This window comes from Gallus gallus, chromosome 6, assembly GCF_016699485.2.
Source record: "Gallus gallus isolate bGalGal1 chromosome 6, bGalGal1.mat.broiler.GRCg7b, whole genome shotgun sequence".
In the NCBI taxonomy this organism is placed as follows: domain Eukaryota; kingdom Metazoa; phylum Chordata; class Aves; order Galliformes; family Phasianidae; genus Gallus; species Gallus gallus.
This window is the reverse complement of record NC_052537.1, coordinates 21,145,364-21,170,688: the sequence shown is the minus strand read 5'-3', so window position 1 is coordinate 21,170,688 and position 25,325 is coordinate 21,145,364. Positions and strand designations below refer to the sequence as shown.

Sequence of the window (25,325 nt, the reverse complement as noted above, 5' to 3'; positions counted from 1 at the left end):
AATCAAGATTTGCAGGGAGAACCATGAAATAAAAGAGAGACAAGATGGTTTCTTCTTCTAAATGGTCCATCAATAAGAACTTTCCAGAACCAATACAGTAACACTGATTTTTGAAAACAAAACAATGTGATTTATGTAATTGAAAATTATTATCTGCTCATATAGTCTGAAAACTAACTTTCTTTTTGAAATACCCCTGCATCCCACAGAAGTGACTTTTTCTCCATTTGACCTTATTACCAACACAAACTTACAGCTGTGTAGCTACAGTTCACAGTCAGCTGTGTCTCAGCAGGCAAGCTTATTAATAAACACCATCCAAGGAAAATGAAAAATATTTTTAGAAATAACTGATTATTCCCCTTCACAGAGGTATAATCACACTCTTCACAGCAGTGAATTACTTCTTTGTAAGTTCCACTGCTACCAATTAAATAGAACATAAAGAAATCAAAGTTATCTAAATTAAGTAAACATAAAGCATTATGTTTATAACTCACTGGTAAAAGGTTTATCATAATAATGTGTAGTATTTTTAAATTACAATGAGATAAAACTGGTGTCCTGGCATAGGGAATGAAGAAAAATGAATTAGCCATTTCAAGTAAACTGGCTAGAATAACAGACAGCTGTCAAACCCTTCTCCAGCCATTTTTTAATCACCTGTAATGGAAAGATAAACACAGAGAGGGGTCCTGATTTTCCTCTCATGTAAGCTGGTCCTAGCTGGGTGCAAGTTCAGGATGTGTTGCACAGATTACTGTGTATCTACAGAGCTGACTGTGGTACAGTAAAAGGCTATGTATCTTAGTTTCAAAAGGAGGTAGTAGAAAACACTTGCAAATGTAGAGAATTATGAACAAACCTCCTTTCCCCCATCTTTTTAAAGTCTGTTTTATGATTTAACTGAAAGCTGAAAGTTCACAACATCACTCCAAAAGATGGCTCCATTTATAAGGTCAGGCTCAAATTAATTGTCTACCTTCATATAATCATAGGAGCAGAAAGACATTATTCTGGCTCTGGTACTAAAAGATTATTTGACTATGAACAGGATTTTCCAGACATTATGAAAAGTGATTTTCTTCAAATCCAAAGGAGCTTATGTTCTCAAGAGAAAATATTTTAAAATCTTGTCTGGGAACAAACTACTACCAATTATGAGCAAAATTTTCAATACTGAAAAGTCTAAATTAATACACAAAATTTTGCTTGTATACAAAAATAATGATTCAAGTCTTTGTATATGCTGTGAAAAAGTTATCAGTGTATTATGAGGTATTTTTACCTATGTGCACTGAACTACCCATGCACAGTTCAGGTTGGTTTGTGGCTACAGATCTTTTTGTTTATTGACATAGACTTGCATCCTTTAAAATTTTCCTGTCATCTCTAAAAATCTTGTGACCAAAGTGCTTCTTCCCAAGCATCACTACTTGTACCTTCAGTTAATTAAATTAAGACTCAGCTGCTGCATCCAGATGATTCAACTCACTTTGTGTATACAGGTCCCTTTTAAGTATTCAGAGATCAGGAATTCAGTTAAGTGAGACATCCCTATAGCTTTCTCCTAGAAAAAGAGAAAGCAACAACACATGGCTAAGTCAGCTGTGCACCAGTTGGGGATCCCTCCTCGCCAGATACATTTTTAGCCACAAAGATTGGAAATAGTTTCACACGTAGTTTTTAATACTGTGTGACTGGATACTATCAGTCCTTCTATCTACAGAACTAAATGAATAATAAATATTAATATAGTTATGAAGTAAATCTCTTACATGCACACCACATATATTGGGCTATTAGGTACCCACAAATTCATATTATTCTTCTGTTTATTTGAGCTTTTCCCATGTTTTTTAATTCCTCAAATACGTTCTCCTTCTAACAAAAACCTGAAAAGAACTTGGTTGCAGTATCCACATTCATAACCAATTCTTAAAAATGTATTTACATGCAACTCTGTGACACTGTGTTAAATAATAATAATAGTTTGGACAGTATCAATTTACTGCACTGTGAAATTGTGCTTATATCATTGCAAATATAAATTATGAAATACGATAACCATTCACTTTTGGTATAATAATTAACCGTAATGTATTTAAACTGTGTCTTTGATATTTTTTCCAGAATAACCATTTTTCGGACTATCTGGACAAAAAAACGGGTTATACAACTGTCAATATGATGGCAATCCCAATCACACAGGGTAAAGAGGTGCTTGCTGTTGTCATGGCTCTCAACAAATTAAATGCCAGTGAGTTCTCAAAAGAGGATGAAGAGGTAATAAACTCCTATTACACAACAGCGCAGTCACTACCTCACCAAGTAGTTTGAATGAATCTATCTCTTGATTTGAAAAAGTTTCATTTTTGGCTTTTTGTTTTGTCATTTTTAGGTCTTTAAGAAATACCTCAATTTTATATCTTTGGTCCTAAGAAACCATCATACATCCTATCTCTACAACATTGAATCCCGAAGAAGTCAGGTATAGAAGAATTTGTAAATGATAATACTTTGTTTTTGCATGAAACAATTATTCTCATTTGCTTATTTATAGTCTCATTTGCTTATTGGAGTAAGAAAAGCATCTTATTTATTTCTTTGATAACAGTAATTAAACTTATTGCTTTATTTTGGAATACCTGTCATTCATATGGGTACGTTTTGTTTGTTTCGTTCGAATGCATTTTACCGTTGACTTGCTTTCTTTCTCTTTTGTTGTTAATAGATGCTTTTGTGGTCTGCCAACAAAGTATTTGAAGAGCTAACAGACATAGAACGGCAGTTTCACAAAGCACTGTATACTATTCGAATGTATTTAAACTGTGAAAGATATTCTGTTGGTCTGCTGGACATGACTAAAGAGAAGGTAACATTCATTTTGCCTACCAGCTAGAAATGTGCTACTCCTAACTATAAGTTATAAAATATGCCCTTCTAACTGACTGGTTCTGCCTATTTCTAGTGTAACTCTCTCCAAGATGTAAAGATATGATCCTTTCTAACCCTTTGAGATAATTTATACAAAATCTAACCGAGTTACAAAAGTCAGATGCAAAATAAGCATGGCAAAGTATACAACCCTGATAAACATAAAGTCTAAATCTGAAATCATCTGAGTAAAGAAAGAAGTGTAGTCTGATTGCTGCTTTCTAATTGCTGACTCCTAAAACAACTGAAGTGTACAGGTGAGGAAACAAGCTTCATATTAGTCTGAAACTTACTGGTTAACATTTCTTGCCTGGAACATACTTTGTGCTTTTTAAATATCTTTCTGAAATGTGTCCATAAAACTCTTGTGGAGAGCGAAAAATAAGATTGTTGTCCATAGATCTCATGTTATCTCTGAACACTGAGCTGATTTTTAATTTTGCTAACATCTGTGTCTTATTTTTTCAGGAGTTCTATGATGAATGGCCAATTCGGCTGGGAGAGGCAGAGCCTTACAAAGGTCCCAAGACACCTGATGGACGAGTGAGGATATTAATTTTTCTTTTAATGAATCTTAACTTTGACATTGAGTGTACAGGTAACTTAGATATTTTTCTCTTTTTGTTTAGGAAGTCAACTTTTATAAGATTATTGACTACATCTTGCATGGGAAAGAAGAAATCAAAGTCATTCCGTGAGTATTCCTTGGCAGACTGTTAATGTGTGGTGATTAGATTTATTGCTGGGATAGAATACTAGCATGTCTGTATCTGTAGAAATCATCTAATTTCATTCTCTCTCTACAGGACACCTCCAGCAGATCACTGGTGTCTTATCAGTGGATTGCCAACATACGTTGCTGAAAACGGATTTGTAAGTTCATACCAAAAGTAAAAACTACCTGGCTCAATACATGAAGTTCTTCTGATTGAATAAAAAAAGAAAAAATCCTTCCCACATCCGAGGTCTCTGAAAATACTGCGCTGCTTCCAAAGTCATGTGAATCAGCAGTCTGTATAGAGACAAACCCACAGCACTAATGGCCAAAATACCAAGAAAATTTCCCTCCAAGTATGGTAACATTAGAGGAATAAATTGCATGTCTGATGTTACTTTGCAAATGTGTGAACTATTACTCACAGTAAATGTCTAAATATACACTATTAAAAGCTTTTTATTTCCTTTTCTCATGTCTTTTATGTAGCCATAAGTTTGAAAGCATGGGCTGGGCCAAATCAGCCAGAAAGTATGTGCAGCTCCATACTGGTACAGCACTGGTTTAGCATGACACATAGCACAGCCAAGATATGTAATTAAAAGTCATTGTGAATGACAGCTATTAGTAATCCCATGTCATTTTTAATAGCAATAAAGACATAGCCTTTTGAGGTAGTATTCAAATTATTTACTTCTATAATTCCCCATGCCACTGAAAACTGGCACAAAAGTTTTCTTAACATTTTATGTTTATGCATTGTGAGGTTCCGTACATGAGGCACTTTGGTGTAAATGCTCCAAAAAGATATGTAAGAATACTCACAACTAAATTAATAGGAACAGTTTTACTCTTTGTAGCTCGCTACGATGCTCACTGCTTTTAGCTTAAAAAATATATATGTTTTTTTGTTTGTTTGTTTTTATACACAGGTCAAGTCATGATGCATGGTAAATTTCCTTTAAATAATGTCTCCTTTCCTTTATATTGCAGATTTGTAACATGATGAATGCACCAGCAGATGAATATTTCACATTTCAGGTAATTCTAGTATTGTATATAGTTATAAACATTGTGGAAAAACATGCTAAAAGCTTTCCACAAGTTGATCAAGTACATGAAAAATTTCTCCTTTCTTTGTGATTCACGGGACTTAGTGTTACATGGCCTATATTAATAGCTGTATTACTACTCTCAAAGAAACATGCAACATTTTTCCTCTCTGGCTTTTCTATAGAAAGGACCTGTGGATGAGACTGGATGGGTTATCAAAAATGTCCTTTCATTGCCTATTGTCAACAAAAAAGAAGAAATTGTGGGAGTTGCAACATTTTACAACAGGAAAGATGGAAAACCTTTTGATGAATATGATGAACAGATAATTGAAGTAAGTTTAATAGGATTACAGACCCTAAGGAGCCATATGATGCTAAATTAACAATTTTTAGCAGGCTATATTAACATCTGACCAAAAGATTACCTTCCTCACTATAGTTTCTTAAGAATGAGAGATTTTTTTTCTCCGTTTATAAAACTGAAAATTTATGAGATCATTTACATTCCAGTAATGAACCAAAGTCAGATATTTTTAAGTCATTTGACTCTTTAATGATGGTCAACGTTCATAATTAATGTGAGTGGGTTAAAAATGGGATGGAATGGAACAGTTCAGATTCAAGGAACTTCTGAAGGTCTTCTAGTCAAACTGCCTGACCACTGCAGGGCTAACCAAAAGTTAAAGCATAATATTAAGGACAATATCTAAATGCCAAATATTAGCAGGCATGGCATGCTGCTTACCAATGAACATGCCTGCAATCATCAACTCTAAGGGAGACCATGTACTTTGGCAAGATATGATATTACACATTGTATTCAAGTCCCCAAGCTAACCTAAACTTTATAAGCCTCAAACTCCTGTATATAAGATGGGAATATGGGCCTGTAGTTACACAGTTTGAAACAAACAATGTCCTTAAAAGCTGTGAGGGTCAAATGGCACCTGTTGATGGGAAGGTGAAGTCTTCTAACAGGAAGAATCGAGTGTTGATTTTCAAAGAGCATGATCAGAATGTAAATTTTAAGAGTTAAGTTTAAATTGGCAGTTCAATGTTACTGTCATACTGTCACCTAAACTTTGCTTTGTTTTGTTCCAGACTCTTACACAGTTCCTGGGGTGGTCTGTTTTAAATACTGACACTTATGATAAAATGAATAAGCTTGAAAATAGAAAAGACATTGCTCAGGAAATGCTTATGTATCAGACAAAGGCTACTCCTACTGAAGTTGAATCTATACTGGTGAGTTTCTGTCCACAAAATTAAAGTAGTAAATTTGCTACAGAAAACCTAAATGTACTGTTCATTTTCATTTTCAGAAATACAAAGAGAAATTAAACGTAAAGAGTATAGAAGAATGTGATGAAAAAGATCTTATCAGGATTTTGGTAAGTCAATAAATGAAAATTTGACTTTCAGAAGCATGTTGATATCAAATAGCAATGGCTCTTCCTTATTGAAACAGCTGTATATGGATAAATTCTGTTTAATACAACTGATACTAGTATCAATTCCACAACTAGACGGAACTAATGTGATTTAATAGTACATCTTTAACTTCAGTTTCTTCACGTACAGACTCCACTGTTACCTACAGGGAAACACTGTCTCCCATATACGTTTTAATAGACCTGGATAGCCAGAGTTATATAGAAAGATTTATACCAATTAATATTTAAAGTATTGAATGCTACATGAACAGTGCTACACATTTATTTCATTTTGAAAATAGCAGAAGGTATATTGATGCAAGGTAACTTCCATTTTGCGTAAGAGAACACATACAGGAGTTTCCAGTAGAACTAACCTACTTTCCCATGAACTATCCTGCATCTGTCTCCCTAGGCGAAGAAGTCCAAATGCAGCAATAAGATACTTTGCAGTGATGAAACAGATTTGATCTAAGCAGTTAAATCTCTCCTTCTGCTAAAACAAGAATGAGCCACTTTCCTTCTAGATTGTGTACACTTCTGGCTGCCTTGGTACTTCAGCCCAGAAGGAGAATGCCTTCTTGAAGCAAAACTCCTTTTGTGCCAACTTATTGCACTTAGTTTTTCCCTGCAGAACAGTCCTGAAGCACATACATGGTCTAATTGAAAACCAGAAGGTGTGCTTCAGGAAAGTAATGAATGAAGTTCAACTGTAAATGTATCAATACAGAACCAGACCAAAGAAGAAATATACATGCAACACGTCTACTACCAGCCACCACACATATTTCCTCCTACTATTTCACATTTGCTAATGCAGACATAGCCATAGGAAACAGATCTCATTAAGACACTTTTAGTTAACGTATATACCAGAGTGCAATGGTGTTAAAGTTTCACTGGCTCCCACAGAAAAGATGTTCATGCAGCTTATAAGTAGTGAAACCAAAAAGCATCAATACACCCTGAGTAGCTTCACATACCTGCTAAAGTAAACATCAATAAACTTTACCAAATCTTTCTACTTGTATAGCAACTAGTAATTAGGATAGCACAGACTTGCAAAGGTAATATTGTATGAATTTTTAAATAGCTGGAAAGCAAGTAAAATGAGTTCTTTCAACACTGTGGTGTCACAAATTTAAAGGTATAGTATATTCCATACTGCCAAGGCTACATGCAAGTGCTTTATCCTATTATAAGGCCTGGAATCCCAGATCGCTAATGAGATAAAGCAGGTGTTTCTAGATCTGATGATTCACAAAGTAATGGGTCTTAAAACACCACTGTTACAGGTTTCCTTGTCCTTGACCTCAGATCAGAGTAAATTTAAAGGGAAATTCAACCAAGGGAGAAAGAAATACTGCTCTGTAGATGTTCAGCCTCATTTGCTGAAATACATTGTCCAGGGGCAAATAGATTTAGTTATAATTTTCCTTACCTGTATAATGGAGATCATTTATTCACTGTGTAGTGGAAGGGAGTCACTGTGATCATATAATCTATTTTTAGGCTGTATTAGAGTTCCCTGAATTAATTTTTTGGGTCAGGGCATATCTTTTCAAATATACTGCTGCTCTCCTTAGGCTTTTGGGATATATAAGTGAAAACTGTTACGGAACAGTTCACCAATATCACTATCACCAGTGAGGCTATTCAGTGTGAATCTATAAAACGTATACAAAATAGGCACTTAGAAATTTAAATACAAGCTTCTCAATCTTTTCATCCTCTGAATTTTAGAATTCTTTTTGAAAGATCTTCAGTTCATGAGAGAACTGACATAAGCTCTGTATCTGCCCCTCAGGGAGAGAAATATCCCTGCATGTCATGCATTGAATTTCCCCTACAATGTGAAGGATAAGATTATGAACTTACACTGTCCACTACTTCTGAAAGGAGCTTTCATTTTCATCAGGGATCACGATTGTTCGGAATAGGCTGTTGTAAATTTCAGAAGACAATTCTAATTCACCACCAACCACAGCAGTAAAAGGCAAAGGACACTAAGGGATTTGAAGTAAACCATAACAACTGTGAATTCTTCAAGCTTTGTACATTTAAGCCGTGAATTTTTAGTTTGAGATCATTCAAAAGCAAAGCAAAGCAATCAAGATCTACTGCAAGCAGACAAACAAGTAAAGTTACTCACCATTTAGACTATTAATTGTGAATTTTTACAGTTCTAGGATTTTCCACTGTGAAATAAACTCTACAGGTTTCTCTATTAAGTGTATCTAATTCTCTATTCTATACTATACTACACTATAAGTGTATCTAATTATTCTGTATTAAGTGTATTAAGTGTGTGTTATCACAGACACAAAAAGAGACTGTCATAGGAGACAGTAGTAAGTCAGGTATATCATAGGAGACATAGTAAGGCAGACTAATTTGGAGAGCAGGTCATGGAGAAGCAACCATCAGAACATCAGAGAATAAAAAATTTGCAGGAAACTTTGCTTGGCTGTAGTTCTCCAAGAGAAGACAAGGCTAGTGGTAGGTGAGCATGTAAGCAAGCCTTCTGTCATTAAAAAAAAAATGCTGTCATACTTTATTCTATGGTTAAAGTAAAAAAAAAAAAAAAAAAAAGGTTTTGTTCTAGGAAGGTTATTTTTGGTCACTGCTCCAGCAGTACTCACAAGATTCCAAAGAAACAACAACATTTACCAAGAAGAGATGGGCTTGTTGAATAATTTTGGTTGCGAAAGAGAACTGCAACTCTGAGACTAGGTTAGAAGTGGGGAAATCACAAGATTTTATACCAGGAAGGAAGAACCCCAAGACCTGAGATTTCTCAATAAGGAAATGCTGAGATGGTCCCAACCAATTGTGTTGGTATTAAGGGCAGGAAGAAAAACCATCTGGGCAAGATTCTTACCTATCCTCTTGGAAAAGAAGACTAGTATCACCACTGAGTTTCAAAACATAATACATATTAGGTTTTGAAGATACAGTAAGCATATTGTCCTTATGCAGTGTTCCCACTGAAGTAAGAAAACAGTTTGTTCAACCTTATTCTTACCATAAAAATCCTTCTGCTTTTGACTTTTCCTAACAGAAAGAAGAATTACCTGATCCCAAAGATCTAGAACTATATGAATTCCGCTTCAGTGACTTTCCCGTTACAGAACATGGCTTGATAACTTGTGGAATACGACTGTTCTTTGAGATAAACGTTGTTGAAAAATTCAAAGTCCCAGCAGAGGTTTGATTTATTTTGTTGTTTGTATTTCTTTTAACATAGCAGAATGATAATAGGTTCTTTAATATAGGAGTAAGCTATACTAAAGTGGTACGAATAACAACATTCTTAATATTTGCATAGTTGTCATAAAGACTTAAACTGATCCTGAACTTGGTTGACCTGTTCAAGGAATTAAATCAATATGTATTTACATAATGCATAGTTTAATTATTTTCATTTTTAAAAAAGCACATTATTCCAGTAATTTCATGGAACACTCCATTAATTTTATAGAAATTCCATAATTTCATTTCAGTGAACAGCACATGCTCAATCACTTTTATTCATACTAGGTCCTTACAAGATGGATGTACACAGTCAGGAAGGGTTATCGAGATATCACTTACCACAACTGGCGACATGGATTCAACGTGGGACAAACAATGTTTACTTTGCTGATGGTAATGTTGCTAATATCAACCTTACATTCATTACTTAGCTTTCCTTTCAAGGAAGGTGCACAGTAAGAATTGCTTGTTTTCCTTTACAGACAGGTAGAATAAAGAAATACTACACTGATCTAGAAGCCTTTGCCATGGTTGCTGCTGCTTTCTGCCATGACATTGATCACAGAGGGACCAATAACTTGTATCAAATGAAGTAAGTAAAATTAACAGATTTGGTAAATACAAATATATGGCTATGCAGTACTTTTAGTGGCAAAAGAAAGAACAAGTTAACACATTCAAAAATATACCGTAGGTATTCCATGACGACCTAGCATGAAGGAACTGGAAGAAAGCCTAAGGGAGCTGGACTTGTTTAGCTTAGAGAAGAGAAGGCTCTGGGGAGACATCATTGCGGCCTTCCCATACTTGAAGGGAGCTTGCAAGCATGAGGGAGACCAAGTTTTTACATGATCTGATTATGACAGTATAAGGGGGGAATGACTTTAAATTAGAAGAGGGGAAATTCAGGTTAGATGTTAGGCGGAATTTTTTTACTCAGAGGCACTGGCACAGGCTGCCCAGAGAAGCTGTGGATGCCCCATCCCTGGAAGCACAAAAAGCGAGGTCAGATGGGATCCTGAGCAGCCTGATCTAGTGGGTGGCAACCCTGCCCATGGTAGGAGAGTTGGAACTAGATGATCTTCAAGGTCTCCACCAACCTAAGCCATTATATGATTGACATTCATCATACATTAGATTTCTGCCTCTGAGAATTTGTCATGGCAACTGAAGCAATGACAAACCTCAAAAGCAGAATCTTAGAAGGATCTGCTGGAGTTGCAATTCATTTTTAGGATAGTCACTTGTTTTCACTATCATGGGAAGCAAAAAGGAATTTTTAGGATTTTAAAAAGAAGGACTCATCAATCTCTAAAGACAATCTAAGCATATGGCAGACGAACTCCTATAACTTATCTGACTGCCTTAGTCAGGAAGTTCCAAAATTAAACTTTAGCGCTCTGTCTTGCTACACTAGTGATAAGTCAAAATTAGTAAAAAGAGTAGAAAGTGCCTAACTGGAGTTTTTTATTTATCTTTCAAGATAGGGTAAAGGCATTTTTCTGGAGACGGATTCCAGATCTGGAATATACAAAGACCAGCTTAGAAAGAGACAGGAACTTAGGTGCATTCTTTTCTCAGTGTTCTACTGGCTGATTTACCTAGCTTTTTTGCTCCCTCCAGTGAGTTTACTGATTGACATAGGTCCTTTCCCGAGATACGATCTTCTCACATTAAGTACAATTCAAAACTATGAGCTTGGTTTCTGCCACAGGGATTACATGCCACTAAGTTATATACCACGAGGTTAAGCTTTGCAATTCATGTTCCTTTGCGTTCTAAATGTACAAAAAGGCTTCTTTGTAATCTTTCCCTTGTTGTTAGTAGATTCTCATAATGAAACAATATAAATCCATATTATTTTAAATTTACCTGTTTATTACAGCTTTACAGATTACGGTGAGGCCCACTGTTGTAAAGTGAGCAATCTATTGTTTAGTCTTTTGAGTGATTTGGTAGCTCTTCTGTGTGCTAGCCAGAGAACACAGGATTCTCAGAATGTCATGTGGGCCAGGAGATTCAAACCACAATTTTCTGAGAGTACTGTTTCCACTAACCGCATCTCCAGAATGATTCATCCTCCTCCTCTGTCCTTAGACACACTCAGCGCAGGAGAGGAGTTTCAGACCACATGCTGGAGCAGTGACGTTAGGGGATTTGCTGATTATTCTCTGGGATTCTCCAGGTGACGTAGGAGAGAGAGAATGACAGATGCTGATTCTTATTCAGCTGACTGCCTCTCATCCAAATAAGTTTAAGGGGTTTTAAAATCTTCCTAGCATGGTCTTCCCTAGCTGAAAGCCCTCTCCTTGAGGTCATACACAGTAAAGCTATTTATAAAACCCATCAGCTTTATCACTACAGCCTGGAAGTCAACCTCATCTACAAAAGCAGAAAACACAGGTAGCCTATACCAATACACCTTAGTTTATCTCAGGAAATGTTTTTTTAGGCAAGGGAAGCAAGGAGGAAAATACACTTCTCAACACAGAGAACAACCTGGACCATAGATAGAACATTTCTCCTTTCCTCCCACTGCTGTAGTCTGAACCAGAATTACCTTGAAGATTAGCCCAAGGTCAGAGGGATTCTTTGAGCTCTGTGATAAGACTAAACACATCTGAGCACTTGGGACTTGCACAGTTCATAAATCAGTGATTCTGGGGGAAGGGAGGAGCCAAAGGGATAGAGGAATCAAATTCCATTATATTACTACTTCAGATTCAACTTACATGAAGTTAGAATCACAGGGGACATGCTCCACAGTAATTACAGATAAAAGTCACACCACACAACAAATACTAAAAGATAGATTAAGATTATTTTTAAGATATGCAGAAAGCGTGTAAATTAAACAAACAGCAAAATGGAACATGCAAGATTAAATAGAGAGATCTTAAAAAATACAGCTGATTTTCAGCAGGCACTGAAATCTTTAACTTCTGTCTTTACCATCACAAGAGTGAAGGCAGGAAAACATACTTCTTGCTCTGCCTCATACTAGTGCCTAAGATATATATTAAGCTACTAAATAAGCAGATCAATAGCAGAAGCATTTTAATCCCAAAAAATCTGAATTCTGAATCACAAATATTGCCTCTAAAATACTATTACGTCTTTTTTTAACAGATCAGCTGCTCCACTAGCAAAGCTTCATGGCTCTTCCATTTTAGAAAGACATCACCTAGAGTACAGTAAAACCCTACTGCAAGATGAGGTATGTTTGCATGAATCTTCTATTTACAGCAATCAACACAAAAGATCCAAATAAATCACAAATTGTTGACAGGTCTTATTCATTTATCTAACTCCAGATTAAGAAATTATGCTAAAATTCAGAAGTTTAAACCAAATTCTTACTCACTGTCCACTTTTAGAGAAAAGCAGCTTGTCCCGTAGGCCTCACTCACATGCCTCTCACAAACAGCTGCAGTTGGTGTAGAAAACAGAAGGTACTGTAATTAAACAGCTACACCTGGGTCAGGTCTGAGTTCATTTGCTGGCTCTGGCAGGAAGGAACAAATGGATGCAGCTGTTTATGTAGGGTGTCCTCACCCCCCAGACCAGGCCCTGCCCCCCGTCTCACTAAAATAGGTCAGGCAGCATCATGGCTCTGTGGCAGCTCCCACTGCATGTCTCTCTTGAATTAGGCAGATGCTTTCTCCTTTCCCTTCTGCCACCCTCAAGTGGTTTTCCCCCTTTTCACTACCACATTTCAGAGTTCTGCTCTGTGGGTGGGCACAGGTGTTCCCACAGGGCTACAGCGGCGCCATGTTGCTCCCCTCAGGCTCAACAAAATGTCGGCCCTGCAGAGCCCTGTACCTCTTGCATGGGACAGCCATTCCTCCCTCAGCAGTGCCTGGCTCTGTCCTAGCTACAAGCAAAAAATCTATTTATAACTATTTACTAGATATTGTTTCTCAGGGAAATAATAAAAAGATTTAACTGTGTAGACCTGAAATATCAGGGCCCTTCCATCCCACTTCTTGCAGCAAGCAGTGTGGTAGGCACTCACTTCCACATCTCAGAAAAACATCCACAAAACAGATGTTACTTTAAAAAAAAAAGTAAATAAAATAATTTACCTTTATTGATGGAGATGGTGTACTTTTTCAAATGTGAGATGCTGGGGAACAACCATTGATTTTTGATGGTCAGGATTTTGAAGGTGCTGAACAGGGGGACCACAATGCCCACACTCTGCTCAGTTAAGAAAAGAAGGAAAACCGGGGTGTGGTGCTTCCGTTCCCTTTGCTTGGAAAAAAGGACACTGCACTTTACAGAAGCAGGGCCCTAATAACACCACAGGCAATTGTGCTGAGCTAGGCTAACAGGAAGAAGAGCTCTAGAAAAACTCTCAGGTCCATGGATTTGACTGGCAAAGAAATAAGGCAAAGCAGCCATTTCTTGATGAATTATATAGAATATGGGTGATTTTATTTGGTTTTAATTTAAATGTAACAATAGCAGACCAAGTCAATATGAATTTAGTTATTTATGCAGCCTCTGGAAGCAGCAGTTTGGATCTCCCTACACAGTATTTAGCCATTTATTCTGATCCCATCCAGTCTTAATGATTCCATGCAGTCCCAGTGTGACTATTTCTAGTTCTCTCTCCCAGTTTCTGTGCCAGCTGGTCCCATTTTTGTTTTTCAAAAACATTTTTCACTTTTCCATCTTTCCTCATAAAAGGTGGTAAAGATTTGCTTAGTATATATGATATGGTTGTGAAAAATATACACTGGGATGTGCTTATTTGTATTTCAGTCTCAGACATTTCTGCAGCTGTAACTGACAGAAATAACAGTATTTAAAAGCTTAAGAACTACTGTTGAATGAAGGCCACCTTTGAAGAACTGTTCATTTGTAGCATTATTTTGATTTAGAGCGTATAGTTGACCATACGCACAGTTTTGATATACCGTCCTATGGGGCAGCCTATAGAGTACAAACCAAAGACAGTTTTATAAGAGGAATTGAATTCGTAAACTTTCCATCTTGCAGAGTTTAAACATCTTCCAGAACCTAAATAAGCGCCAGTTTGAAACCGTTCTACACTTATTTGAAGTTGCAATAATAGCAACTGACTTGGCTTTGTATTTCAAGTAAGTACTAAATTCTGTGTAACTTCCTACTGAAAAAATGTCAGTCCTATACTATTTACAGCTGTAGTTTTTGCTTGTTATATGCAGAGTACAGAGCTGTATTTTAAATTGCTTTTAGTAAGTCTAATTCTTGTTAAAAAAAACCAAGACATTCTTATTTTCACATTTCAAAACGTGTCTGTAATACTTTGTATACATTTAGTAGGTAATTCAAATATGCATTAAGTTACAGCAAATATATTTCTGAGTTGTAAATTTTGTAGCCCAATGATAAAGTTGTCTGCATGTGTGATATTTAGTGTACCATACTGCAATTATTCATACTGAACAGGAGCATGCTTATGAAAAAGAAATAGAGATTCTGGGTTAAAAACAGACATCAACTGATCCCAGTGCTAAATATGCCAAAGACCTCAAAGAAAAAAATATCCACCCAACTTTACTAACATAACATGTTTTTGTAAAGGTTATTGAGACTATTTTTTGTTTGTTTGTTTGTTTGTTAGTGCAGATGTCTCATGAGTGGGATGATTTAAAGCTAGGAGACAGGAAACAGTTCAGTTAGATGTTCAGTGGCCATTACTAAATCTCAATGAAAACTAACCCCATTATTTCTTTCATTTGGGATGCAAATTAAAAGATTCATTAAGCAGTAACAAGACAGATTTTTCAGAGTATTCTCAGTCAAGTTTCAGGGATTTTTTAGGATATTTGAGGGGACAGTTGTTAGTATTTCCTTCTCTTTTCTGAATTAATTGCAATACTAGAAGGAATATTATGAAGGAAAACGTAATACTAAAGAAACATTAATGTCACTTCTAACAGTTTAATATGCAGAGTCAGGAAATTTGTTATGTGGATCTTTCTCAGAAAGTTTGAAATAGTGCTTCATACATCAGGGGTATACAGCAAAATATAAATGTGTTAGCTTAATTGGAAACTTGGAGTTCAGGGGGAAAAAGGTGTCACTTTGAGACTACTATGAGTAGGATGCAACTTTGGAAATACATATGTATGAAAAATATGGGATTTATTTTCTGTTTTATTTATAATGCAGGATTTTTGTTTACTAATGTATGGTTTATCTGTATGTTTTCACAGGAAAAGGACTATGTTTCAAAAGATTGTGGATGCAATTGAAAAAATGGAAACAGAAGAGGAGGCAATTAAATATATATCTATTGACCCAACCAAAAAAGAAGTCATCATGTAGGTGGTTAATATCTTGCTCTTGATTCAATCAGTTAACTACAAACAGATTTCAAAATTATTTGGACATCTAGATATGCAAGTTGAGATTTGTTGTTATCATCTGATGATGAGCATAACCATGATTTTAAATAAGTCTTCTCAGAAGGTGCATCTAACTGCATCTTGTGTATCTAAACAGCTTAAAACATGGATCCTTTGTTGGTGGATTTTTGTTGTTGTTGCTTTTTATTTGTTTTTTGTTTTTTTTTTTCTTTCATCATTCTAATTATTTTTACCCTTTGCTTTCAAAGGGCTATGATGATGACCGGATGCGACTTGTCTGCTATAACCAAGCCTTGGGAGGTGCAAAGCAAGGTAAGTACTTTTCAAACAGATAATCCTGTATTTAATCCTTCCCACTTGTGCCTGATGTCATGAAAAAACAAACAAACAAAAAAACCCACATTACTTATTATAATTTGTTAGGCATATAACTATTTGCACCCAAGTGCCTTTCTCAAAATCAACCTCCCTGTTTCTGTCACTAAGAGTACAAGGGCTATCTCCCCTTTTCTACTTGTCAGTCAGCTAAAACTGCCCTCCCCAAATCTGTCAGCTGTTCTAGCTACTGTTAAATGTTACTATACTATATTAGTGTAATCCAACTTTTGCTATTTTTCAGGTATTTCTAAGGTACAGATGTCACAACAGAAAAGATTAAATTAAATGTGCCTATTCTGTAGATCTTGGTGCTGCTTCAAAGTAGTTTAATCATGCTAAGAATAAATTCAGTAATACGTGACAGTGCCTTGCAGTTAAATACTTCAAATACTTCAGTACTTACTGACCATCACGCTCAAACTCATCCATTAATTTTACAGGTATAGGTTTTAGAAATGCATAATCAAAACACAAGATGGTTGTGGAGTAATTTCTAAGGAGGAAATTTTTTACTCAGAGGGTGGTGAGTTACTGGAACAGACTGCCTAGCAAAGCTGTGGATGCCACATCAATGTTAAAGGCCAGGTTGGATGGGGCCCTGGGCAGCCTGATCTAGTGGGTGGCAACCCGGCCAGTGGCAGGGGGTTTGGAATTGGATGGGCTTTAAGGTCCCTTCCAACCCAAGCCATTCAATGATTCTAAGATTTTATGAATCACAGGAACTAATAGATTCTGTTGTGTTGCTAATATTGTCATGGTACTGCTAATGATAATCATAAAAACATAGAATCATAGATTGACTTGGGTTTGTCCCTTAGAGATCATCTAATTTCAACTCCCAAATCTATCTTTTAGATAGTGTGCACCAGCATGTAAAAATGGAAGATAATTATTTGCTGGAGAAAGCCTTAAATACACCAGAAAGCGTTTACAATTCCTGAGAAGTGCTCAACTCTCAATAAGGATTAAATGGTAGAATTCTATTGTCTTTGACTAAAACTCCCTATTTCTGGAGAACTTTTTAAGCTACTCAGAAATAACACAGCTAGTAAGAAATAAATCCTCTTTTGTGGATGTGAAGTTAGTAATAACAGTTAAGTGGTAAATCGAAAATATGTTTATTTAAACAGTAACCTTTTTTTTTTTTTTTTTTTTTTTTTTCCTGGAAAGCCTTGTTCTTACCTTTCTTCATTTATTTATTCATTCAGATCTACTGTTTATGGCTTACATTTCCTTTGAATTATATTTTTCAGGTTGCCCTCATGGTTGCAAATGAATTTTGGGAGCAAGGTGACCTGGAACGAACGGTACTACAGCAACAACCAATTGTAAGCACAAAATAATTTAACTGTGTTAAGCAATATTGTCTGTTATTTAATTACTGTACAGATGATGGTCCACAATTATTATTAGTTCATTATAACCAAAAGCATGATCTAAATTACTGCTATTCTGTTCTAGCCCATGATGGACAGAAACAAAGGTGATGAACTACCTAAGCTCCAAGTTGGTTTCATAGATTTTGTGTGCACATTTGTGTACAAGGTAAGAACATTTTTTTGTTTGTTTATTTTCCCACTGAAGTAGTTCTGGAACAACTAATGACCAACAGTTGCACTAAAAAATTTTTAGACAGTTGAAGGATTCTTATTTATTGGGTAAACTGCTATTACTACCACCACATTTTTTTCAGTCTTTTAGATTTAGAAGAAATTGCTCTTACAAAGCAAATTCAAGACATGGTTACCAAGAGAAGATCTCAGTGTAACTTGAGGGCTCTAAGTTATTGTTACTACCTTCCTTGAAAGACTGAATTAGAAAGCCCTGGTTCTTTAAAGTCCCATTTAATATAAATATGTGACATGTAGATGGTTACAGAAATCAGTTATTGGCACACATAAAGGAACAGAAAATTTACAACGTTCTATAAGCATAGCCATTGTATATTTTCGGGAAAGCACTTTAATGTCAACTTTCTTAATCTTCATTTAGCATTTAACATTATCTCAAAATGTTACACAGAAAAGAGTCATGCAATATTTCAGCATCTTTAGGTACATCCTAATCTGCCCGGAATATACTACAAAATACTAGACTTTCTCTATATCCTGATATTGATAAACATATCAGGAAATATCAGGTATCAAAGTTATAATTTTATTATATGAACCAGAATTTCAAATGTGAAATTAGGGAAGATACTAAAATGTGCAGCATATAATTCAGATCTATTCCAACACTATGTGTACAAAATGGCATTACTATCCCAGCACAATCTTTTCAATAATATACCACCACTGCTTGGCCAAAGACACGCTTGCAAACATGCACTGGCAGACAGTGGCATTATTTTAAAACTTCTTTTCAATTCTATAGAAAACCAGCTAACAGAAATGGAACAAGTAGTTGCAAAACAAACAAACAAACAAACAAGTCAAAACCACAAACTATCAATTAAAATTAATTCATCCAGCACACAAACAGAAATAATAGAATTTTTAATAGAACTTTTAATAGAAAAATTAAAGCAAATGCTTTCTCCGCAAAGCAGCATTTCCAGAAATCCATACTTTACAAAGTATGGTAAAGTTGTCATATTTCTAATTCATTAAATTCAATTGCTTGCATAGGAATTCTCAAGATTTCACAAGGAAATTACACCCATGTTCGATGGTCTTCAAAACAACAGGGTTGAATGGAAAACAAGAGCTGATGAATACGAAGAGAAGATGAAAGTTATTGAGGAACAAAAGAAAAAGGAAGAAGAAGCAGCTGCCAAAAAAGGTTAAATAACTTCTAATTTTTTCATTCATATATTCATATTGGCAGTTCTTCTCTCTGTAATTCACACACATGGTAAACTTTACAATATTCTTTACACTAACAGTATCTGAGTTATGAATTAGCCGAATTAGCTTTGTCTTTATTTGGAAGAGGAGTAACCTTTCAAAATTACACAAATCCAAAACACTGACTTATTTTCTTAGCTGAACAATTACAGAAAACATGACCATCACAGAAGTGAAGTGAATGTAAAATTTATTTTGTCTTAAGACATAAAACTGAACATAATTAACCAACTCTATTAATCTGTGAATGCTACTATCATCTGAAATACGAGTTGTATCAAAATTCTGCATGGTATCAGCCTCAAATGTATTCCAGTGTTTTGTTTAAGCTGAAAATAAAAATATAAGGAGGAGATGAGAATGGAGTGTGCATTTGGAACAACAAAAGCCCCACTTCTCTTCCAAATTTGAGATAAAGCTTTTGGCTTTAGTTTCCTACCATCAGTTTCTTGGCCAAAATATGTTCTCTCATAGTACAAATCTAACACTAATCTTTCTAAGACCTAAAATTGAACGTATGGTTTTGCATATGATGAACAAAATGACAATCTGAGTTTTATATAAACTGAAAACCTCAAGTGTAACTCAAATGTAAGAGTGAAATTAGTTACATTTTTTATTCTGTATTGCATTTGAAACATCAGCTCTGCTGATCAGCTGAAGTGAAAGACGTGATTTTTAGAGAATGATTTATTGTCAGCTAGTTTAAAGAAAAGTTTATTCTAATCATGTATTTTGCATCTTTAAAACATAAAAGAGTACACAATAATTTATTTGTTAATCAGTGTCTGTGGGAAATAGGTGAGTATTCTCCAGATTTCACATTAAAAGAGAGGTTATTCAAGGCTACGTATCAAGTTGCTGTCAGAATTTGAAGTATAACTGGAAAATAATTAGCTCATGCAGTAAGTGCTAGTAGGCTAAAATTCAAACAAACACTGTTGCACTACTTACAGTTTCATAGGAATTGGGCCCACCACATTTTCCCCCACATTTATTTTAAAATGCACTTTTTTTTTTTTTTTTTTTTTTTTGGCCAATAAATCTCATCATTTGCTCAAGAAGTAGCTGGTTCTGAATAAGAACACTGGAACGTAAGCATCTGAGTTTTGCAGAAGTGCCAACAAAACCTAAACCACCCCAGGACCTGCACAGGAACCTCCTTACATATTTGCATTTTTGGCAAAGGGAATAGTTATAAAAATCTTATCCTATGCACTTAAGCATAAGGTTCTTCTGAGCTAAAAATAAAATAATGATTTACAAATTTAGGACTGATACTCCCACTACTACCACTTGAAGTTAAGACTATCTCACATCATTGGTATTCTGGAGTCCTTTACATCACTGATTTAGAGAAATAAGTATTTTCCCACAAGTCACCTCACATAGGCTAACATGGACAGAGTGATTTACAGGAGCTAAGGATCTGGACTTCTTTGCTTATCATAATTGGCATCAAAAAAGTGTAAGTGAATTACTTTGTCTCTTTTTAAATGTGCACTGGAATGAGACCATGCATATTTGTGAAGAACAGATCTGACACTGTCAAAATCAAGGCCATGTAAATATATGCCTTTGTTAAAGAGTCAGTTCATACAAACAGTAATATGATGCATGCTGAACCACGGTCATCTCTAGATCACATTGACCTGGCTATTCTGAGCCATTCAGTAGGCAGAAAACAAAATAAACATATTTGCTGAACCACTACAGTGGAAAGTTCAGAACAGAAAGCAAAATACAGTATTGAACTATGAAAATGAAATACATATTTAGTAACATAGTGTTGATTATATCCACAAATTACAGAGGGTAGGACACTGATTATGTGACATGTTTCAATGCAGGTGGAAAGGGTCGAAAATGACCTAAGTAACATGGTGATCCACAGCTTTCAAATGTAAGTTTTAATTCTAATATTGGTATCTTACCTTAAATGAATCTGGAAACGCAATTTATTACATTGAAACAACCTTAACTATGACCAATAAACATCTGTGGAATCATTTGAGAGAGACATTAACAGAATCAGTAGCTATAAAGTATTAAAAAACAGTCTCTCGGTCTTAATTGGTTGTTACCAAGGGATTCATGCAGGGTTGGATGAGAGTTTATACAACTAGGTCAAATTAAAGCAATTGTATCATTTCCTTCAAAAATAGTTTCCAAGATGATATTAATTCAAGAGTTTTTTTTCTTTAGCATGGCTTGCATACCTCAGTTTTGTATGTGTGGGACAGACTTTACATAAAGTACTGAAACTTTCCAGTAAGAGTGGTTCAGTGTGTTTGGTCCATGGAGAAATGTTGCTATCAATTGCTACATCATATTTGTATAGGTATATATAACATGCATGTGTAGTTGTTGCATACTCCATTTTCCCAAACAAGTAGTGAAAACATGTTCCATTTTCAGAAAGTCAAACACACATAATATCCTTATCACAAAAGCAATGCTTTTAAAACAAGAAATTAAAGCAACTGAAAGTAACAGAAAGTACTCACTTTACTTTTCTTCTCTGTTTTTTAGCTGAAAATGCAGCTGGAGGTGGTGGAGGTGGAGAGGATGGAAAATCCAAAACATGTATAGTTTTGTAATTCTTTGTCTCAAAGACACTGTTTCTGCTACAGAAAAGACATCTAGAAAGAACTTCAAGGAGCCCAGTGGATTTCTGCTTCGCATAGAATAGTCTAGATCAATCTCTTAACAATCCTCTTAAACACTTGCCATTTGTTGGAATTAATTTTTACTGGAATAAAAGAAAGAGTTATAATTAATAACTGAAAAATCAAAAGACAGAAGAAAAAATGGTGCAAAATACCTAAATGTGCACTCTAAAACTTTTTCATGTCACTCAATTTATATACAGTATTTTTATTAAAATAAGTAACTTCTGCATACTGTCCAGAAAAAAATATAAATAATTTTGATAGATCTTATGTAACGTTACTGAATGAAATCTATCATGTACAATTCAATCAAAAAAAAAAACATCTGTTTTAATAACTTGTATATTTAGATTTTTATATTATGTGTATTTCCTTAATCTGGAATTCTGTCCTTTTCCATCATACTTCATACTAAATACAGTTTTGGGGCAAACATTTCCTTCACTTTAGGAGAGCTAAAGACAGTTCCCTGTCTTGTATCTATAAAAAGCAGGTCCGTGATGCACAGACTTTTTTTCAAAACTACCATGGGTAAATCTGCAAATTACAGTCATCACTTGGAGAAGCCACTCCTTTGCCCATCATGTCTCTGCCACAGTTCTCAATTTGAGTACTTTTTATTTTAAAAATCTAAAAAGATACACGACAAACACTATGTATCTATGTACCTACATCTACAGCAGGTTCCACATTCAAATGCATTTAAAACGTTTAGGTACTCCCAATGCACCTTCTATAAAATGCAGTAAAATGAACAGAATTTTCTAGTATCTGAAAACCAATGAATGGCACAAATTCAGTCTGGGGAGGCAGAGAATAGCACAAGTAGAACGCATCAAAATTCACATTTCCACAACCAAGACAGACTGCACACAATTTAGCCCTTTGTAAACAACAGTCTCCCTACAAAAACCATTGGCTGTTAAAGCGTGACAGAGTTCGCACCATTCCTTCTATTCAGGTCCCATGAAGCCACCTCCTACTGCAGATGAAGGAAGGAAAATAGCTACTATATCACACATGTATCTGAACATTCAGTGGAACCAATTCCAAACCTAAGAGAATCTGGAGGTCAGAGATGACTCCTGTAACAAACAGGTTTTACAAGGACACCCAATCCTAACACTTTTCTCCCCACTTCAAACAAAGCAGAATCATACACTTTCAATTTTTTCTCTGAAAAGCCCTCAGAATTAACAGAAGGGAGGACCGAAAATTTTGTCATATTATATACCTTCCTAAGAATGCTGTAAAGATAGATACTGTGTACAGCTATCATTCAAAATTAAAAGGAATCCACAGTTTCCCACTTATTACATCCTTATTTACAAATGGGCCAAGTATTTTATGCAAACTTGGTTATGACATAAAACTGGATATCGTGTATTATTTTCTGTATTAAATATAGATACAAAAGAAAGCTATTCCAAAGTTGTTTAATCATGTAACTTTATTCATACTGTATTAAATGATGTATTTAATATGTATTCTGTACCATTTTATAAACATACTTTGAAGACTCAAAGCAGCTAGTTAACCCAGAACACACACCTAGTGTACAATACTTGCAGCAACAAATATAGCAACACATTCAACAAAAGCCCTTTTGGGCAAGTTGCATACATATAAGCAGATTGCTGCAGATTGGATTTGGCTCTCAACCAAGCTTGTGAGATGACAGAGAATTAACCTTTAAATCCACCTTCTTACCTAAAGAAGCCTTCATGCAAGGCTACGTTTATTTGTTGCTCAAGGACACCCTAAATATGTCCTTGTACTGTCATCTATTATGTAAGTACAAATTGTTTAAAATGTAATTATGTTAAGAAATACTTGTAAATAGAGCTCTCTACTCATAGAGTACATGTAACATATTCATAATTACATTGCAACCGTCTCACAAAAAATGCTTATTATAAATACTTTCTATAAATATATCTACAGTAGAAAGCACTTATAAAGATATATTTTCTACAACATTAACTTTCCTCAGCTTGTTTTACATGAACACTCAATTCTAAAAAGTTTTTCCCTTATATCCAAAGTAATTTTCTTCTGAAAATGTCTGCCATACCTATTCACATGCAGAATATTTCTTTAGAAACATACAATAAAGAATGTTTTGTGTTGTGCTGCATTTGAAAATGAAGATGAATCCAGTATGTTTCTCAAATGATACACATTCTTTACTTGTATGTTCAGGATTACACTTTAAAGAAGGATTAGCATTCAATCAATGCTAAGGAGATCAGAAACCACAGATAACATACAAACCACGTGTACATCTCCAATAGCAAGCCACATAATTTATTTATTAAATCAAAGATGTCAACAACATTGAGAACGATTCAGATTTTTATTAATGAGTGGAATTATCAGTCACATCATACCATAACTAAAATTTAAACCAAGGCCATAATGAACGTAACTTTTTTAGGAAGACTGGAGACATTTCAGATATGGTTTACTTAAATTCCAAGCAAAATACATGCTTGACTAAAGTGAACTTCTCTAAGAGTATTTGAAACCACACAGAGTCATATCTTAATATTAAAGTCTACATGACTGATACATTTAAAGCTATTAACTATAGTTCAATAAATTATAAATACAAATATTTTGAAGTATATGTTTTTAAACTAATAATAGAATAATCTAAAATGCTCCTTACAAAATCTGGCAGTAACTGAAGTTTGGGATAGAATAAAGAACAGCCATCTTCTGTGGTGCACTGAGAATAAACTACGTTCTCATTTTTCTGCATTCTTCCTCCGTTTATGTTAGCATGTCACGTAACTTTAGCTTGTATTTCTCAAGTACATTTCTCGTATTGCATGAGTATACAAGCCTACCACAAAAAAAAAAAAAAAAAAGAAAAGAAAAAGAAAAAAAAAGAAAGCTTTCAGCCCTGAAGCCTTCTGCAAAGATAATTCACCCAGATGGTCCATATGGAGTGACTGCAGAAAAGGCATGCTGTCAGGAAGAGGTCTCTGGTCCCTACTTACAACTGAATTTCCAGACATTCATCTTGACAACTCACAACAACAACAACAAAAATCAACCCACATCAGTTTCAAGTTTCAGAGAAACAAGTCTTGAAAATATTCATCGAACTCTTCCTCTCTGTAAAAAAATAGAAATACGTCAAATAAAAATGTAGCAGATTTCTGGTTAGAATATGTACCTGGTATAGACAATTTTTACTTATTCACTACGTTCTCATACTCTTCACATTTCTTTTTCTGTGCAACAGCAATGAGTTGACTGTTAGGATTTACTAGTTAAAAGGATAGCAAGCACAGGATAAGGCAGAGATGGTAAGGTAGCACCTTGATAAAGGTTTCTCTCCTGGTATTGTATATATGTCCAATTAAAAAAAAACAAAACAATATTCTTAAGTTCAATATATAGGAGATTTAAAGCAACTTTAGATGTCAGGCTATCATTAATACCCAGGAAAAGTCTCTGCCTTTGCAGTCACAATATGGTTTACAAGACAAAAGCTCATGGGTTGTTCCAACTAACCGTGATTTTTCATCTGGTTCTTGTAGAGGGCCTTTCCAAAAATCAGCATCTGAAGGACCATCTTGTACATCACTGTTATCTGAATCTGTTAAAAGAATTCAGAGTGCTTAACTAATATAATATGAAAGAATTTATCAGGGTTTTTTT

At 35.1% G+C, this 25,325-nt stretch overlaps 2 protein-coding genes across 7 annotated transcripts in view; one reads left to right on the top strand and one right to left on the bottom strand.

Moving 5' to 3' along the window:
* Positions 1–23,135, top strand: part of PDE6C (phosphodiesterase 6C) — a 28,616-nt gene extending 5,481 nt beyond the window's left edge. Inside the window, 21 exon segments of the mRNA NM_204986.1 lie at positions 2,134–2,286; positions 2,402–2,491; positions 2,735–2,875; positions 3,406–3,480; positions 3,567–3,631; positions 3,744–3,810; positions 4,646–4,693; positions 4,890–5,039; positions 5,809–5,952; positions 6,030–6,098; positions 9,202–9,348; positions 9,681–9,788; positions 9,878–9,987; positions 12,525–12,612; positions 14,400–14,500; positions 15,602–15,709; positions 16,003–16,066; positions 17,386–17,460; positions 17,594–17,677; positions 18,763–18,916; positions 21,514–23,135. Of these exon segments, the coding sequence (NP_990317.1) occupies positions 2,134–2,286; positions 2,402–2,491; positions 2,735–2,875; positions 3,406–3,480; positions 3,567–3,631; positions 3,744–3,810; positions 4,646–4,693; positions 4,890–5,039; positions 5,809–5,952; positions 6,030–6,098; positions 9,202–9,348; positions 9,681–9,788; positions 9,878–9,987; positions 12,525–12,612; positions 14,400–14,500; positions 15,602–15,709; positions 16,003–16,066; positions 17,386–17,460; positions 17,594–17,677; positions 18,763–18,916; positions 21,514–21,581 (2,109 nt within the window). The 3' untranslated portion in view covers positions 21,582–23,135.
* The window catches only part of FRA10AC1 (FRA10A associated CGG repeat 1), a 28,615-nt gene continuing 21,250 nt past the window's right edge, over positions 17,961–25,325 (bottom strand). For 2 of the 6 annotated variants that reach the window (XM_040703109.2, XM_040703110.2), the window contains 2 exons: positions 25,179–25,263; positions 23,991–24,776 (listed from right to left, as the gene is read on the bottom strand). In XM_040703109.2, the coding sequence (XP_040559043.1) occupies positions 24,734–24,776; positions 25,179–25,263 (128 nt within the window). In that variant the 3' untranslated portion in view covers positions 23,991–24,733. Of the gene's footprint in view, positions 21,734–23,990; positions 24,777–25,178; positions 25,264–25,325 lie in introns of those variants that run through there. The other 4 variants (XR_001467220.4, XR_005861018.2, XM_015288856.4 and 1 more) reach the window with 4 other exon arrangements.